At 43.8% G+C, this 19,220-nt stretch overlaps 1 protein-coding gene across 1 annotated transcript in view; it reads left to right on the top strand.

The window, feature by feature from the left end:
• Positions 1–1,871: 1,871 nt before the first annotated feature.
• Lhcgr (luteinizing hormone/choriogonadotropin receptor) overlaps positions 1,872–19,220 on the top strand; it is a 49,188-nt gene continuing 31,839 nt past the window's right edge. The window contains exon 1 of the mRNA XM_028765163.1: positions 1,872–2,044. Within this exon, the coding sequence (XP_028620996.1) occupies positions 1,872–2,044 (173 nt within the window). The remainder of the gene's footprint in view (positions 2,045–19,220) is intronic.

The following is a 19,220-nucleotide window of genomic DNA, read 5'->3' as shown; positions in this document are numbered from 1 at the left end:
TAAGATAAGATAAGATAAGATAAGATAAGATAAGATAAGATAAGATAGACTATGAAATTTAAAATAAAGGCCACACATAAGACATGAGACTTGAAATAAATGCCATTCGGCCACTTTTAGTTCCTCATTTATTCTTTCTGCCTTCAAGGCTCCATGGTAAAAATGTTTGAAAGCCTTCACCAGTACTACAAAAATCTGGCAAATCTAAAATTGGAGATACACCATAACACTAAGGTGTATCTGAGCAATCACTCATTACTTATGGAGACAGATCTAGGGTGGCTCAGTACAAACGAGATAATGCTGAGAAGCTCTCTTCTGTTGTGACTCAGAGTATCTGTTCTAGTCTCGAGCCTGGATTTCACTATTCATTTCATTGTTCAGCAGATATTTATGGAGTGACACCTACAAACTAGAAGCTATAATGTGCCTCTCAGTACTAAGGTTAACTGACAAGGGAAAGCAAAATCGTGTCCTTCAGTGCCATTTTAAGTTACAAGCTTTAGAATCTGGACCGATTAAGCTATGCTGAGTCACAGAAGGCTCCCATGGAAGGGGCAGCTGCCTGTCTTGAAATACAACCAGAAGCTTTCCCAGTAGAATACCAGAAAAGGACCACAGGATCATGCAAACCTTGGGAAGTGTGCACAAGGACGTGAAAATGTAAATCAGCAAAGATCACATCCCGCACAATGTGGGCAACGCTGGGTGATTTCAAAATAAGAGCAATAAAATAATAATCATCTACCTTATATGGCTGGGCAAAAGACTACAAAGTGGTGGCTGAGGAAGCTGCCCTTGAGAGTGGACTTCAGAGTGAGAACTCTGCCCTGCTTTCCATCGTGAAAGTTTTGTATGTCTTCAGCGCTCAACGTCCACCTCTTTCAGAAAAAAAAAAAAATGCTAATATTTCTAGAGTCCAAAATCAATCCTTGGAAGGAACAGTGCCTAATGATCACAGTAAAGGGAAAATGACCCATTCCCAGGGTTGCTGTAATATCAGGTCTTCTTTGCACTGGGTTTAGAATCATGGATCCTACAACAGAGGTTTTCCATTAGTAAGAGACAGGTGAGTGATAGACAGGAATCATACAAGACTCCTCCATCCACAAGTTGGGTGACCAGAGAAATTGCATACCTTCTGGAGTATCGTTTCTGCTGCAAATGTCCTGTGAGTCTCCTGTGACACTTAGACACGAAGTGAGACAAGGCACCTATCACAGTCTTAAAGCACAGTGGACACCCATTGAGGTCACTTCACCTATTCACATAGCAAACCTTTGTTAATCAAAGAAAGAATACAAAGTAAATCCAAACTGAATTTTGCTCTCACGGGCCTCACAGTGCAGTAGGGATATAGAGGACAGACCCAAATAGCTATGATGAGGAGAACAGTTACAACCAAGAGAAGCGGAGAGATCCGTGGGGTAACAGAGAGGGGAGAGATTACTTGTCAAGTATGGAGGGGCAGAGCCTAGAGCACTTTTGTGCAGGCCTGGCACTTTGGCTCTTCTGATGTGGATATGAACAGAGACCTCTCATAGCACCAAGACAGGTTTCCTGGGGACAGTGGCAGAGTTCAAAGCCTCACTCTAAGCGCTTACCACACATGACTATATTCTCACCCTCAGTTCATTTGCAGACTTGGAGTAGAAGACTAGTCGATGGGAAACATGGGGTGGCTGGCCACAGTCCCAGGTCAAGGAGAGCAGGGACTCCCCAGGGGCGCCCGGTGAGAAGGGAGGGCTGGAGAGGGCGGGGGCGGGAGGATGGGAAGACAGGCCGAGAGGCGGGCAGAGGGTACGGGCGGCCCCCGGGGCGGTCCAGCATTCTGGCCCAGTCACCGGAGCTCACACTCAGGCTGGCGGGCCATGGGGCGGCGGATCCCGGCTCTGAGACAGCTGCTGGCGCTGGCAATGCTGGTGCTGAAGCCTTCACAGCTGCAGTCCAGAGAGCTGTCAGGGTCGCGCTGCCCCAAGCCCTGCGACTGCGCTCCGGATGGCGCCCTCCGCTGCCCTGGCCCTCAAGCCGGCCTCGTCAGACTGTGAGTACAGGGCATCCCAGGTCCCTGCCTTTTGTTACTCGGTGTTGGCCACCTTTGCTGGAAAGCAACTTCTCACCCTTCCCAGTGAGGAGGACTGTCTTTGCTACTCCTGTACATCCTGGACCTGCACTTTCCACATAGGGGAGACTGAGACAGGTGACTTAAAACTGCCCCCAAACCTCAGGAAGCCTGCCTCTATCTCCGCAGCTGCCTAGAGGTTTGGTAAATTGAGTACCCCTCCTTCGCTGAGTGGTTCTGAGCCTTGGCCAGCCATTTCTAGGAAGACTGCTGTGGGCTCTGTGCTGTGATGTCTAAGTGCAAAGTACTCAGGCCCTCGGGCCTAATTTGTCAGCAGGAATTCTGACAATCTGGCCTCCAGCCACCAGGTGAGCTCTAAAGTGTCTGCAGCAATGGACTTGCCTCAACCTGGCTAGCTAAGCAGTGGCAGAAACGTCTGTTATCTGGCTTCTGGTGTACCATTCACAGATGTGATACAGGTATTGCAAACATGCGAAAGCAAGGAAAGGCCATTTCTTCCTGAAGCTGTGGGATAAAGGCAGGAGGAAGCCGCTAGTGTTAAGATACCAACTGTCCTTCCATGTAGAAAAGGGTTCTTCAGGTTTAGCGATGCTGATTTACGGACATGGCCAGAGGGCCAGATGGATGGATGGCAGGTAGGCTAGTAGCTCCCTGGGCTTGAGGACGGGTAAGCCGCAGTGGGTGCCTGCTAGTATCAGTAAGGTTAAGAGTAGTGGATTTTTCTAAAATTGGATCATAGTAATGGTTTCACATAAGGAAACTAAAATTGTACTTTTGAAATGGTGAGTTTTGTGTTACATGACTTAAATCTCAATAAAACCAAAGGAAGTAGGAAGTACTACAAATACCCAGGCTAGTGGAGATCTGCCCTGTGCTTTATCTGATCTGATGATATTTCTCCTTGGGAGGCCAGCCGCCTGTCTGTGCCAGCTTCTTGGAGGAATTTACCTTCCCTGAGTACTTGGTCTGCTCCCTTTGAGCAAGTTAATGGCCTTCTAGGAACAGCTGTGGTTGAGAGAAACAGTTAAGGGTTGAGGGGTTTCTATTAATTAGCTTCCATTAATTATCTTGTCAGTTCTATTCCCTGAAGGCAATGACCATACTGATAGAATTTGTTTCAATCAATCAGCAAGTCCATGGAACCTGCCTCCCAAGTTCTGGCCTTGCCCTTGTGTCAAGCCTTCTGTGTTGCTCTTGTGTGTGATTGTGTCACAGCAGCCCTCCTGGAATGCCTGAAGCTCACACTTTAGTGGACTCTGACATCTAGATCTAGTAGACTAGATAGAATTGCTTGCTCTGGGTCCCTCGCCTATTATGTTGCTAAGGGAGATGTTATCCACAACCTTTCTGCAGTTACTTGTCTTTCTAAGGAAATTACTTTTCCTTAAATTAAAAAACTTCTCTCACCATCTTCAACTTTGGTACTGACTGGAAAGTGCCTATAGCCGAGGAAGAAGAGATAGGAGTGATAAGTTCTAGCCCCTTTGATGCTAAGCTGTTCACATGTTGCCTCAGGGGGAGAACCCTGGAAGGCCCCTTTCCTGAAGAAAGCTAAATCAAAAATACAAGACACCACTTCACTACACTAAGGCATGGTTTAAACAAGGCTTCAAAATGGTTGCAGTGCTCACTATGGCTAGATGAGAGGTGGAAACGATAAAATTACAGCTAGCAATTTTGGTTCTTTGGAGTCAGTTTTGAAGGCTTAGAAGTCATTTACTATCCATGAAATCCTCAACATCCTCTACAGGTGGTACCTTAGCATACATCACTGAAAGCATCCTCTCTAGACATTTAGAAAGTCCCACATCAAGTATGGCAACTCTTACAAGATAATATCAGATAACTGAGAGGTGACCTTGTCCTTCAGGTAAGAGCTTGGTGAAGGTAGAGCCATTGTAGGAACAATACTGAGAACACAACATCCATGTAAAAACAGAGATGCACACGAAAATATAGAAAGCTTGTCACTTAGAAACGATGTTTCTCCAAATGTGAATTTCTGCCAGCAACAGGAGCATCTCCAGGCTAGACTTGGATCTCAGGCTTTGCCCATCACACTGAATCAGAAATGCTGACAAATCCCTAGGGATCACTGAGGTTGGAACAAATCCATTGCTCTTAATAGTGACAAAAGCTTCCCCCAGCTACATGTGCCCTTCTTCACCACCCTTCCATACATATACTGACTTATTGGAGGAAGAAAGCATAAAATTAAAAAGCCCAAACTCAGATAGATGGGAACCAACCAGGACAATGGATGGTTTTGTTTTTTGTTTTACTTTGTTTTGTTTTTCTTTTAAAAAGAATAGAGAAAGAATTTCACAGAGAATGACAGACAGAGGACCAGGGATAAGGGAGACATATCTGTTAGACTGAGCTCTCGACTGGGGTAGGAGGGAAGCAGTAGTCCAAGAACTCACAGGAGAGTTAGTCTTAGGATCAGGGTGCTCTGTGTGTTGAAGACAGAGGTGAGTTGCTAAGAGTGTAAGTCAGTGTTGAAGCAAGGTGGGCCACAGGCTGACAAGCCTTTTGTAAATTTACCATTTGTGATGAGAAATGGATAAAGCAATGGAAAATCCATCACAAAGCAGAAAAATGGATAATGAATTATCAGAAGTAAATAAAGAAAACGGAGCTGAGGTTTTGGAGTAAGGCTTCCGGAAGGGAGCTGTGGTCTGGCATGAACATGCATGGCAGGGTTAGGCTTTGCAGTGAGGGTGAAGGGGTACCCAGGCTGTGGAGGATAGAGGGAGGAAGTATCTCAGAGTGCCTGAGAACTCATCACCATCCCTCAGTAGATACAATTGAGCTTTAGACATTTCAGATGCTGAAAAGTGTGCCTTCTGAGACTTTTGTCTGAAGTTCGCTGTTTGGTTTTTAAAGAACAAAAAGTGCATGAGTGATAATTGCTTATCACTGACAACGCACTGCTGGCAATTTTTCAAAGCCACATTGTTCAAATTATTCATAATTTTCCTCCCCTTCCATTTCTTATTAAAGACATAAGTGTTTAAAACCTAAACTGTGACACAAGAAACAACCTCCTACATTTTCATTTGTTTTAATGGGAGGGGGTAAATAGAAAAAACTTATTTAAATTTTCCTTTTTCTTTCTTCTTATTAGCTCTAGGTGACTGGTAAGGGGTAGGGGGAGAAATCTCACCTTGCACGTAAGTTATATAAAGATCTTTGTCTCTATGACAACAGAAAGGTTGATCTGCTTGATATGGAAACAGCTTCTGAAAACTTGCAAGTAAGTAAATGCTAATAATAATTGTGGCAATTTATTTTTTGCGTGTTGTGCCTACTTAACAGAGATTAAGCCTCTAGATGTTCGCTTATGGCACAATCCAGAGACTCTGTAAGGAGAAACCATGAGAACCCACCAGTTCAGTGTGCCTGAAGCTGGACATATGATACTCCTGATTGTCTCTCTCTTGCCACCACTCCAGTGGGGTAGGGGGAGTGTCATGTCTAGTATAGCATCAGTGCAATGACACCAGACATGAGACAATGGACAGTGGAGAGTGTGGTCTGTTCTGAGGAGACAATCGAGGGGAAACACCCAGGAGATGAGTGTAAAGGAGAGAGGGCATACGGCTCTAAGGAATTCCAGTGAATCATGAGGGACTGAGTTCTTCAAAGGAAGACTTTCTTTGTGGGCCAAGGGGGAGGAAGCTGGACCTTGAAATAAAGAAAGAACAAAAGTGCAGGAACTGCAGGTTCCACCAGAGGAGTTGGGCTGAAAAGCAAAGAAAGAACAAAACTGAATGAGTTCTTCCTTCACTCAGACCCTTTGGAGAAAAAAAATAAGGGAAGATGGAAAGTCTTCAGAACTCTTTGATTGATTACCCAGAGAACTATACAAAAAGTTGTACAGATGGCTAATTCAAGTCACTGCTTGGTACTTGCATGCAAAGAGATAAGTACAAACCATGATTAGGAATCCCTTCTCCTTGAAGCACTCATTGTCCTTGCCATACCTGCACACACGTGCGCGTGCACGTACACATACACACAAGCACACACACACTCTGCCCAGCCTCTTCTCATACTTGTCTTGACAGCCTATAGTCACATCTTTCTTCTATATTTTATCATTTGTTTAAGTGTGCCTTCTCTAGTACAGCAGATGTTTGAACCCCAGTACCTTAACATTAGGAGGGAAACGGTGGTTTGTTTTGGAGGACTGTTGGCCAGTATCCCTGACCACTGTCCTCTAGATGCCAGTACTGTTGTATGACAAGCCAAAATCGGGATGCCTTCTGAGGGCAAATCCTCCATCTGCTTTTCACTTCCAGTCAATGTGCTGGACTGAGAACCATTTGTAGAAGTCAATTTAGGATTAAGTTTAACTGGGGATTCCCAGCATTTCCTGTGCATTCCGACGATCAGTACTGAACGACAGATGATTGGATTGAGTCGATAGGCTGGGTGTGGCAGAGCATGTCTATAATCCCAGCACACAGGAAGACTGAGGCAGGGGGACTACCCTATGTCCAGAAATCCAAGGTCAGCCTTGTTTATATAATGAGTGCAAAGCCAGCCTGGGAAAGCAGTGTAACTGACTATTACAACAAACCAACACACGAAGGGAGTGTGTGTGGTAACTCATTCCACCGCTAGACATCGCTTTCTAAATGTCCATCTACTCAAGAGCAGAAGAGGTGGTGGTTCTGTGGGTAGTCAAGGGAGTTCTTTGTGTCTTAGTGTTGTGTTAGCATCCAGATCTGCTGACTCCCTTGTTTGTCCTTTGAATGGTAAATAACAGCTGCATTTCCAGAAAAGCAAGGCCAGGCTGGGAATGTAAGTCAGTGACAGCGCTTGCCTGGCAGGAATGAGAACCTGAGAACCCAGGTTGCAATCTGCAATCTGTCAATCAACCAATCAGTAAAACAAGAGGTGAGAGGGCTACAACTTATTCATCTGACTATACCCATCTAAATTGTTCTAGTCATTTGCTCCTATCCCAGGAGCCATTAAAAACAAAATTAATAAAACCAAGACAAGTGAGTTGAGACATTATAGGTTCCCAAATCAGAAAGCACCAGCTACCAGGCCACATGAAAGTGTCCCCAGAACAGAAGAGAAAGCCTTCCAAGTTCGTATAACAACAGGGATTTCCTGCAAAAGTCTTCCTCCTCTCTCGAGCTTCTCTTCTGATAGCCTGTCCACCGGGCTTTGAAGGCAACTCTTACATCTGATTAGTTGAGAAATAGTTTCCTTGTTCTAAGCTATTTGAGCATCATGCTTTGTTTTTTAAATTACCCAAGCAGGACACTAACACAAACAGCTCCTAAAATCTCAGTGAAAAGCATAGAATCCAGCTGGATCATATAAATAAGAATCCCTTTGGCTTTGGGAGTAGATCCTCACTAGAAAACAATAATTCCTTGGACTGTCTGGGGTTTGGGAGCAGGTCTCCTTCCTGCTCTTTCACCTGCCACTCTCTGCTTCTCAAGCCCATTAGTCAGCCTTTGTTTAGTTTTCATTTTTTACATTATTTATTTGGGGCTGAAGAGATGACCCACAGCTTATAGCACATACTGTTCTTGAAGAGAAGCCAAGTTTGCTTCCCAGCACCCATAATGGGTAGCTTGTCTCTAACTTCAGTTCCAGGAACTCCGACAGCCCTCCAGCCTCTGTGAGCACTTGCATGCACATGGTGCACATACACTCATACATTCACATATGAGCACACACACACACACAGAGAGAGAGAGAGAGAGAGAGAGAGGCACAGAGAGGGGGAATTAAATAAACATTTTTAATCAATTTTTATTTTGTATATATGAGTGTCTGTCTGCATGTATGCATGTGTGCCACACACAGGTGTCTGGTGCCCAATGAAGCCAGAAAAAAAGTATCAGATCCTTGGGATTGGAATTACAAATGGTTGGTTGTGAGCTGTCACAAAGATGCTAAGAATCAAAGTCGGGTCTTCTGCAAAAGTAGCAAGTGATCTGTAGCACTGATTCATCTCTCTCCAGCCTTAGCCTCCATTTTTTAAAGTAAGGTAACAAAAACATCTTTCCAAAATGCCATCTTCCAGAGTGGCAGTCAAGGTGCCTTAACCATGTGTAACTCTGGTTGTCCATGAGGTTTGGCAGTTGAGTCAGGACCATAGAGAGAAGCTTTCTTGTTCCCGTCAGACTGAAGGGTGATGGCTCCCTGGAATGGATGTTCTTTGTGCCAGTACTTTCTCTGGGATGGAGAAAAATGCATATTTTAATGAAGATTAGCAAATTTCCTCCCGTATCTTTTTTTCTTTTTTTCTTTTTTTAGAAGAAAACTAAAAGAATACCATTCTCTAGGCTCTACTTCCACACTATTGGGAACCGAGACCCCTCCCAGACAGCAAACTGCCCACTACTGATCTACGTGGCCCTGAACCACAGCCGTTTAATAACAACCTGAGCAAAATTCAGAAAAGCCCAGTTCACAAACAAAAGAGCTTTCACAAGGCTGGCCTTACCCTTTGCTACTGCTACAACTGCCCTTGACTCTGATGCCTTGAGTTTACTCCCGGGTCCCCAGTCGATCAGCAGTCACTACCAGCAGTGGCATCTTTGAGCCCTGGGACAGAGATGCTCTAGTGTGATACAGTAGAATCTGCCACAGCCCCCACATGGTCTAAGTCAATCAAGATGACAGTCCTGGGTAGTCTAGCTTCTAATAGAGGCCCTTTTCTCTAATTCTCACTGTGGTTTGGACTAACAATAAAATCCTGTGCCTGTATGAAGAGGATGTGATGATTCTTGCCTCTGTGTAGGGCTCTGGGCAAACAGGACTAGCATGGCAGCAGACCCAAGAGTACTAGAAAATCAATGTCCCACATCAGGACAAAGTATTACCATAACAAACTGACTATGCAGGAAGACTGAACAGTCCATACCCCAGATACAAAGCTGCACAGCAAAGATCTATCATCTACCAGCCAAGCCTGCCTAAGCAGTTGTATGCCGAGGAGGTGTTCATTAAAAAAAATGAGTTACTGCGTCTACTCAACCTGGGAGGCAGATGAGTTAAAACCTCAAAACACAGAGCTCATTATTGCCTGGAGTCTAATATTCTGACCATCCAGTCTAAGCTGCCTCTGAAAGATCCCTCCTAAGACTAAGCTGACTTCAGACTTAGCTGCCCCTCAGGACAGCCAGGCCCCTTTTGAGTACTTTTCTTTCCTCATTGCCCGTCCCCAGGCTTCAGCTCCACACAGAAAACATTCGGGTCAGACATGCTGACCACTCAGGATCTGGACACTGACCAGTGGGGGCCACAGACTCCCAAGCCCTGCCCTGCAGAAACCCTTAGTCTTCCAGTCAGAGGAGAGAAAAGACAATGAGCAAATGACTGGAGGAAATTCAGGTGGTCACAAACCACATGAAGACCATAAACATGGCAGAGTTCAGAGGTAGGAACCATCTTTCTTAACCAAAGGGACAAAGAAGCTTTGGCTAGTTCACTGAATTGAGTTTTGTAATTTCAGGTACTTCAATTCCATCCTCAGATTAATTAACAGTATTTGGTGTGTTTGCTGTAGCAAGTATGTACATGTTCAGTTCCAAAGAAAATGAGAGGGAAAGACATTTTGAAGTGTCGGGACCAAGAAGCTTTGTAATAAGTGATGGAGCTTCCTGAAGCATGGCTACAGGGTCACTGCCCTGACAACATAATATTCTCTACCTCTGAGAAATATTTTTGAGAAACCGTTACAGATGACACAGGCATTCCCTGGGGAGAATTCATCATGTTGTTTCATTTGCCAGAGTTATTCTTGTCATGTTATATTATTGCTGGAAGAATTCTAGTTTAGAGGGCACATTGAGTTATTTTGCTGTGTGTCTTTAGAGAACTTCAAATGGATTTTGAGTGAGGGCTTAGATGTGTTTACCATTTTCCTCTGAGGCTTTATATTTTTAATTTAGTTGTTGCACAAATGACTTGGAAAAGCTATTATCTACAGAATCTCCTTAACATCTTCATTCACAGGATATTTCATAAGCTCCTTGAAGGAGCTTCTTGCATGCTCCAGAAATGGCCCTCTCTGAGGCAAGTCACTCAGACTACATTTACCACTGGGGAAGTTCCAACTGACTGGAATTTTTTAAATCAGTGAGCAAATGCAAACTCTCAAAGTGGCTCCCTAGCGTCAAAACGTTTCATGGAAAGTTGTTCTATGCCATCTCCCTGAAAGACTATCAAGTGGGGCTTGTGAGAGCTGAGTCGAAGAGAAAAGTACCAAGTGAGGATGCCCACTCATCTACTCAGTTGTCCTATCCATAACCAGTGGAGAGGCAAATGAAAGAATGACACACATAAAGTTTATATCTTTATTGACCCAGATCAAATAGAAGTCTACTCCATATCATTGAACTTGTCCATACCAGCCCCTGCCAAGAAGGTCATGAAGTACAGTCCAGTTAGCTTCACTCTTTCACAGTAAGAAGCTGTGAATAAAAGCACATGAGAGTTCTTGTCTTGCACTAAGTGTTGGATTAGTATTAGATAAGATTTTTAAATACCATATTTTATTAATTATTTGAGAATTGCATATAATGTACTTGATCATATTCACCCCAACTCCTCTCATATCCACCTCCCCATACTCAGTGCCAGTTTCACAACTTCACTTTAAAAAAAAAGGAACCTACCAAGTTAAATGTGAACTGCCCATATATACTTATCCACTGGAAAGTGATAAGCCTACTAGGGACCACACCCCTATGGAAAACTGACTCCCCCTCCTCCAGAAGCCATCAATTGATAATAGCACCCCAGGAGTGGGCTATGATGACCTTCCTGCCTCCATTCTACAATGTTGGCTGGCTAGACCTTGTGCAGATTTTATGCAGACCATCACAGCTAATATGAGTTCATAAATACAGCAATCTTGTCATGTCCAGAAGACACCGTTTCACTATGGTCCGCCCCAACCGCTGGTACTTACAGTATTTCTGCTCCCTCTTCTGTAGTGGTCCCTTAGCCTTGATGGGGGAAGGAGGCAAATACAGATGTCCCATTTCTGTCTGAGCACACCATGACACTTACTCTCTACCCTTTGGTCAGTTATGAATTTCCCAATTAACTACCATCCACTAGACAAAGAAACTTCTCTGATAAGATCAAAGAACTGACAAGTCTGTGGACTTAGAGATAGGAGTTTGTGAGGGCATTTGATACTATGTCAATCTAGGAAACTAATAGTACTTTCTAACCTTAGGGCCCTGTGAGATCCCCAACCATGTGTCCTCAGCCAAGTTTGTAATGCTAAACATGCATTTCCTCCTGTGGAGTGGGCCTTAAATACAACCAGCAAGCAGCTGGTTAGCCCCTAGCATTTATACCATTATTGCTCCTGTGTCATACCTTGCCACATTGGTCATTATTGTAATTTATAAATTTTACAGCTAAGGAAGAGTGTTGATGACTTTCTTTTACTGCCAGCTGCCTACATAATACCTTCCAGTACTATGAAAGTTCGCCAACAGAAAGGAAATCAAGTCAATTAGCACCAACTTGATTTCCTCATGTTCTACAACCAAAATAAATGATATCTTCAGCAATAAAGTCTTTTGTGGGCAACTAAGAGCAGTGACAATAGCCTGTATTAGTTTGGGGGTCTTCATGACACCCCTGACCAATAACTTGAGTGTTGTATCCCACAACTGGCATTGGACTTTTCATTTAACAAACTTCTGGGAAAGACATATTATTAGTCACTGTTCTGTTGACATAAAGGGACACCATGACCAAAGCAACTCTTAGAAAAGAAAGCATTTAGTTGAGGTTTGCTTACAGTTTCAGAGGGTTAGTACACTGGGATTATTTAAGAAAGCATGGCAGCATGTAAGCAGGCACTGGAGCAGTAGCTGAGAGTATTCCTAATCTTCAAACAGAGAGACAAAGAAAAAGACTGGGTCAGGGATTGTGGGGCAGTGGGCTGTGAGAGGCAGCTGGTACCTGGTATAGCTGGCTTTGAACCCCTCAGGGACAGTAGGAGTTTGGCCTTGCTCCTGGGCCCCTGGCTCCTTTCACATAGCTACAGCCCTCCACAGCCCCCTACAGAGAGGTCTATGGCCATCAGTCATGTAGAAACAGTGTGTCAGGCCTTCCCACATGTAGATGAGATATCTCCAAGCTCTCAGACCAAGCCAATAGGAGTTACCTGCTGCCAGACCCTGACCCACCCTAAAACTGTATATAAGAATCCTATCCGGGAGAAGTAAAGGTGTGCAAGAATTAATCTGGCATCTGAAAGTTTCTGTCACAAGAGCTGTTACACTACCACTTGGGAAGAGATCTGCTCTCCTGAAATGCCTTCAGGAGCCTCCCTGCACTCTTTGCTGGCTAGTCAGCTTCTCACTGGCTCAACGCAGCCTGACTCTGCGCAGAGTGACAGGTGCAACATCTAGGAGCAACTGGGTGGTGACAGGGGAACAGCAGGTGGAGGCAGCAGTGGAGGCAGCAGAGGCAATTCCCCCTCCCTGCTCACACTCTCTCCCCTTTGCCTGAACCCTCGCACCTGACCGGGCTGAGATCTAAAGCACCGAGGCCAACAAGGCATGGGTTTTTGAAACCTCAAAGCCTACTCCACCCGCAGTGATACACTTCCTCCAAAAAGGCTCACCTCCTTCAAAAAGACCACACCTACTAATCCTTCTAATCCTTAAAAAAAGTTACTCTCCATGATGAATCAGCCTATGGGTGGGGCCATTCTTATTCAAACCACCATAGACATTATTTAGGAAGCTTATAAAGTACTAGGTTTCCAGAAGGCACTTTCAAACATCCTTAATATTGATTATCTCTTCCTCCACCCTCTATATTGGTATTTTTAAATTTTGTATCAAAACTATAGATTTTACAGGTGATATGCACTCTATTGATCTCAAACAAAGCTATTTGAGGCTGAGTTTTTGGTTCCAGTACAAATCCCATGCACCACACACTGCTCACAAGAAAAATCATATACAGCTACATAGGGAAGCTGTATATTCCTTTGAGTGCACAGTTTGAGAGAGACCTATAAGTAAAGGTAGAATATAGCCAGTGGAGCAGAATGTAGATGTGGCAGGCAGTAGAACAATGTGAATGACGTCAAGGACACATGAGGATGTTCAGAAAGCACAAACAGTCAGATTTGTCTAGGGAGACACTATACAGAGGGACGATGTGAGTCACAGGCATAATTTAAAATTTTCTAATAACCACATGTAAGAAGTTTTCTAAAGCTGAACGATTTTTAATAAACTATTTAATTTAATATATGTAAAATGTTATCGTCTCAATTAGCAAGCAATTCAAAACTTATAGAGATATTTTACAGTTTTTTTTCTAAGACTTGCAAGCCATTACAATTCACACATTTCCAGCCAATTGAGGACCAGACACATGTGGGCTAGTGACTGTCATATTGGACAGTACACGTCTATTATGAAAAGACTAGAAAGTACAGAGCCATGAGTACAGCCAGTCTAAGGCATTTGTGGATAGTTAAGTTGGCCAAGGCCATCACAGAAGACACTTGAGCACTAGAGTGGTTTAATTGGGGTTGTCAGGAAGAGAAATAGACAGGGCATGAAGAAATCCAAGTGCAATGGAGAAAGAGCCTTTTAGGACACACCAAAATCTTCAATGTACAACAACCAGGAGTAATGATTGGAGAACAAATAGTCTGGAAGAAGAGACTAGGCAGAAGCAGAAGCCAGCAGAAACTAGGTGTTCAGTGATGGAAGGGAAGATATGCTTATAAAAGCAGTGAAGTCACTTGGCCCAGAACTGGACAGAAAAACCCACTCCAATGAGCTCTAAGGTTTCAAGGAAGAATAGGAACTCAGCTTCACCTTCAAATTAAAGGTTGTGAGTGTGCCCTCAAAAACACCAAGGGCTATTATTCAGATGATGAGATTTTTCACAGGAAAAGCAAAAGACGGTACAGTTGTGTGACTCAATTCTTGTGCAGTGGACCACAGATGTGGTGACCAGAATTGAGATCTGTTCTTGAATTACCATGTGCTTCAGGAAGTCACTGTGCTTTTTCTAGCATGAGTTTGCCTCTGTGTAGTGAGAACTTGATACAAATAACCTGTAAGAAGTCCCTCGTTCTGGATCACAGATCTAATACAGCAAAAGTTTCTGGCAATCAGATCACTGAAGTAACCAAGTAGCCATCACTCACAGGGGCACTCCAAGGTTTCCTGATACAAAGCTTAACCAGCAGAGTCTCCACTTATACCTACCTCACATGGAGTTAGTATGCAAGCCTCAGCTGGCTCCAGGTAAAATCTAAAGCCTGAAGACCACAATGAAGCTACCCGAAGTGATGACATCACATCAGTAGTGCCATCCCTTGGAAAGGTTAACATGCAAAGCATCTAAACAGAGAAAAACTATTTTTAGGTCATTCTAAATGAAAGCAAGCTTTGTTGCAATTACTGAGAAGTCCAAAGAGAGCAGGGAGATCTGTGTCTGTTAAATGTAAAATAAAGCCTTATTTAATAAATACAAGAGCTTTAGTGTTCTTTGAATCTGAATACACATGCCCAATTTTCAACAAGTTTAAGTACAAAACATTTTTTTAAAAAATCAAAAACTTTGACCTCTGTGCTCTCCCTTATAAAATTCAAGCTGCAGTTCTAGCAATAAGCTAATAGTCTGTAGAAAATATGTGTGCTTATAGATATCTTGACTGAATATAGTTATCTTGACCTTCTTACACAGTTAGAAGGTGGGTAATAAAATCATTTCACTCTTGCTCCACACTGGGCAGAAGGAGCAGTTAGAGCTCCCAAAAGATGAGCAAAACCTCTACCCAGGCTTTGGGAACTTGTGATGAATGCTGGATTCCTCCTGGAGCCTGCCTCCTGCTCTGGCTTAGCACTGTCTAGGACTTTCAGAAGGCTGGGCTGCCTGGAGAAGCAGCATACACTCTGAGAAACCTCAGGGAGGTGAGAACCCTACAGCTATCATTTGCTTTATGCAACCAGAACCTGTCTTTAAAAAAAAAAAAAAAACTGTCAATTGAAGTCTATTTTTTCGTTCACCTAGAAAGTTCGCTATTTAAAGGAACCATGCAGTGAATCCTTCTGTAGAACAAAGACCTTTTTGAGAATTCAAATGTATCTCAGTTGATAGGTTTTCTTAACCAAGAATTTCTAAATCTATCTCCTTCCTTAAAGGAAGGGCACTGGAGCACCCTGAAGCTCTTCAAACTAACCTTACTTTGGGAGCTGACTAGCAAGCTGGTGAACTAGACAAACTAGCTCCTCCCAAGACTGTCTATGCTATTAAACTCAAAACAAAATAGAAAGTAACCTAAGCCCCATCTTCAAGTGCCCAAGAGACAGCAGAATGACTAGGGAAAGTACAATGAACTGCCTTGTTTTCTTCAAAGGAATTGGATTTATCTGAATGACAAGAATTTTCAGTTGCTTAATTCTGCCACATGGTGTACCCAGAGCTTGGCAATTGATGCTAGGTAAGAACAGTACAGTTAGTAGCCCAGGTTTTTAAAAAGTGCATAGCATGAGCTCTGGGTATAGGATGGTCCTTCTGGAATGCCCACCATGAGAAAGGGGTGGTGTCTTACTTGACAACTCACAAAAGAAGAATGAGGTCCAGTCTTAGGATGAGGGTCTATGCCCTAGAGCACCGTCCCATGGCTGTGGCACATAGAGAATGAGTCTATGTCTTAAAGGATAATTTTGGCAGCCCACTAGAACATTTACTGAAAGAACTAACTCCATGACAGAATACAGCCCAATACAGGGTCCCCCATCTGGACAGGAGGCCTACTTTGACAACCAGAGCTCAACAGCGTGAGCTACTGAGTTAATCATATTCAGAGAGCTAAGGACTATCCTGGGGCAGCAGTGTTCCTTCGGGAATGTGGGTCTGGTGTTTGGGATAACAGGAGTAGATGGAGTCTGAGGATAACAAGCAGACTCTAGAATAAGGAAATTGGGTAAAACCAGCACCAAAATGGCATAAAAGTAGGCACTAGGGGCAACCCTGCATCCAGAGATGGCTGTGTCCCACTTAAAATGTGCCCATGGATTTACTGGAATCCCAATGTTCTAGTTTCATTCTCAAAAAACAACCTGAGGTGGGAAAGTTTTATTTCAGCTTACACTTAACAATCCTGAAAGTGAAGGAAGTACAGGCAGGAACCTGGAGCAGAAACCATAAAGAAACGCTATTTGCTTGCTCCCTCTTACACTCCTTTACACAATGCAGGCCTCCATTCCTAGGGGTGGTGCAACCCACTGTAGGCTGATCCCTCCCACATCAATCATTCACCAAGACAGTCTCTCATAGACATAGCTACAGGCTCACATGATAGAGGCAGCTCGTTAGCTGCAACTCTTAGTCTCCAGATGACTAAAATTGACAGTAAAACTAACCAGGACATGTGGTCATTTACAGGATCCTTGGACTATGAATGGCTTCATTTCCAACCCTGAGTAGTTGAGACCATGTCTTAGTTAGGTTTTTACTGCTATGAACAGACACCATGACCAAGACAAGTCTTATACAGAACAACATTTAATTGGGGCTGTCTTACAGGTTCAGTGGTTCAGTCCATTATCATCAAAGTGGAAGCAGGGCAATATCTAGTCAGGCATGATGCAGGCAGAGCTGAGAGTTCTACATCTTCATCTGAAGGCTGCTAGTGGAAGACTCAGTTCCAGGCAGTTAGGATAGGGTCTTAAAGCCCACACCCACAGTGACACACCTATAAATAGTGCCACTCCCTTGGCCAAGCATATTCAAATCATCACAGACCATTTCTTCAGCTTTAGCTTTAGCCCACATATGGCTTATGGTTCACAGACTGGATTAATGAGTAGGAAAGTTTCCAAACTGATAAACTGAGGCAGCCCTTGTCATCGTAGCTAAGTACCTGTCATAACCTGTACAGCCCAGGCAAGTGGGGCTCCGTCACAATCCAAGTGTCACCTGTGCTGCATCATTGATCCATTTAAAAAATCCAAATGTCACAATCTGTAAGAATGAAATGTGAAATCTGAGGAACAGCTCATGGTGCCTCAGCCACCCACTCAGAGAACACCCCATGCTGCATGGTGGACTCTCATGGGCCCAATACTCCTGTGTCATGAGCAAAAAGGTAGATACATGTATTTAGTTTATTCTATCATGCTGAAAGTCATCACACAAGGTTCACATTTAAAATTCTTAACTACAGCCCTAAGCCTATCTCCCCAAGGATGTATCTCAGCTGAAGGTCGGGTCCAGTTTCTCAGAACAGTCTCTCATTCGAGGATCAGTATCCTGAGGGAGACCCTCCAGCTATAGGACAGGTCAAAGTGATGTCTCTCCAGATATGCAGATATGTTCAGTGGGCACCATGGAGTTCTAGGACTGTGTCTGGTTGAGTGAGTGAGTGATGTCACTGGGTTCTGGTTATCATGGGCAGCCTTGGGATAGTGGCAATCTGACTACATTACTTTTATATGTCTAAAAGGTATGTTTTTTACTATGTCCATTACTCCCTGATGGTCCCTGCTTTGCTTCGCTATCATGGCAGCTACCATGAAGCCTTCTAGGAATGAGACCCCCATCTGCTGCTGCTGTTCTTTGTCCCCACCCCTGTGGCCCCTCTCCCCTAGGGGTAGATGTATAGTTAGGGGTGTCATCCACTTGCTTTTGACAGAACAAGAAGGACTCTGCCTTTGCCTTCTCTGCCATGTGCATGGCATTCACTCCTTTCTGGATGCTGCCCTTAGGAGCTGCCATCCTAACACTGGACTCTTGCCCCCTTTCTCCCAGACATCTGGTCTATATTAACTTTTCTACAGGGAATTAAAGTATGTCTAGCTTCAAAATACAAATAAATGGAAAGGAAAAGAATGGAAACAAATGTTTCTTCTTTTACTTCTCGGGTACAAGGACCTAATTGAGAATATTTCTTCATTTTGATAACATGATCATTGACCACACAAATCTCTGATTTTAGTTAATTCTTAAGTCCCCTTCTGTGATTTCTGCTCTTCTTTATTCAATACTGATTTACTCCACATTGATTCGCCCTAAGATACGCTCATGTGTTTTATTTTTAAGTGTTTAGTGTTTACGAGAATAGGATTGTAGGCTTACTTGGAAAATTGTTCCCACTGCTAAAAATTCCTGGCACCATGGAGTGAATAACTGAGGCATCTATCAAAAAAGGAGGCTTTCAAATGCTTTTAACAAATCCAGCCAGGAGGGAGGGATTACTCCACCAGGAAAAGAGCACCAGAAAAGGGAGGACTAAAAAATCCCAGTCAGGAGAGAGGAATAACTCCAACAACAGTATCTATCAGGAAGGGAGTCTCCTCAAAGCAGGATTGTCCAAATGGTACTAACAAATCACAGCTGGGCAGGAAGAAGAATTCCACCCTCCTACAGCAAGATAGGTTAACTCTGGTAACAATTAATTGACTGCTTTGAAATAGCAAGGAGAGAGGATTTTGAGTGTTTCCCAGTTTCCTACATGAAGAAATGATGCCTGCCTGAGATAGTGGATGTACTCCTTCTGCTAATTATGCACTGTATACCTGCAGGAAAATGTCACAATGCCTCTTAAAACTATGGGTCAATGTATTTGTTTTAAATTGTTGGCCACTCATGAAAGGGTGCTTTCAGATATGAAAAACAGACACTTCAGTGTACAGAAACAGCTGCCACTTGAAGACAAATCAGAAAAGAAGACATGGCATCTTGGAATGAAATATGTGGCAGTAGGAAACCATTTTGAATCTATTTTGGAGCCATGGGACCATGTTCTCCATGTGGCTTCGTAGGGGCACATCTGTGGTGAAAGCACCAGGCACCTCCTTGGTTTACTTCTCTCTTTATCCTGTGACCCCAGGCCTCTCTCGCTTGACCTAGTCACATCCACAAAGCCACCTGCTTGCTATTCATTCACTCGTTTCCTTCTGATGGTGCGGTCTTTTTATTCTCCTCTCAGCTGCCTCTCCTGCTCTACAGAATCGACATCAACCGGAAAATTTCATCTTGCACTGGGGACAGCCAGTGCATGATCTACAGCTCCTCTCTCTTCAGCCCAACCTTTGCTCCTCAGCCTTCCCTCAGCCCTCAGCCCTCAGCCCTCAGCCCTCAGCCCTCAGCCCTC

This window comes from Grammomys surdaster, unplaced genomic scaffold, assembly GCF_004785775.1.
Source record: "Grammomys surdaster isolate TR1022 unplaced genomic scaffold, NIH_TR_1.0 149, whole genome shotgun sequence".
NCBI classification, from domain to species: Eukaryota; Metazoa; Chordata; class Mammalia; order Rodentia; family Muridae; genus Grammomys; species Grammomys surdaster.
The sequence above is the reverse complement of the archived record's forward strand: the minus strand, read 5'-3'. Positions and strand labels throughout refer to the sequence as shown.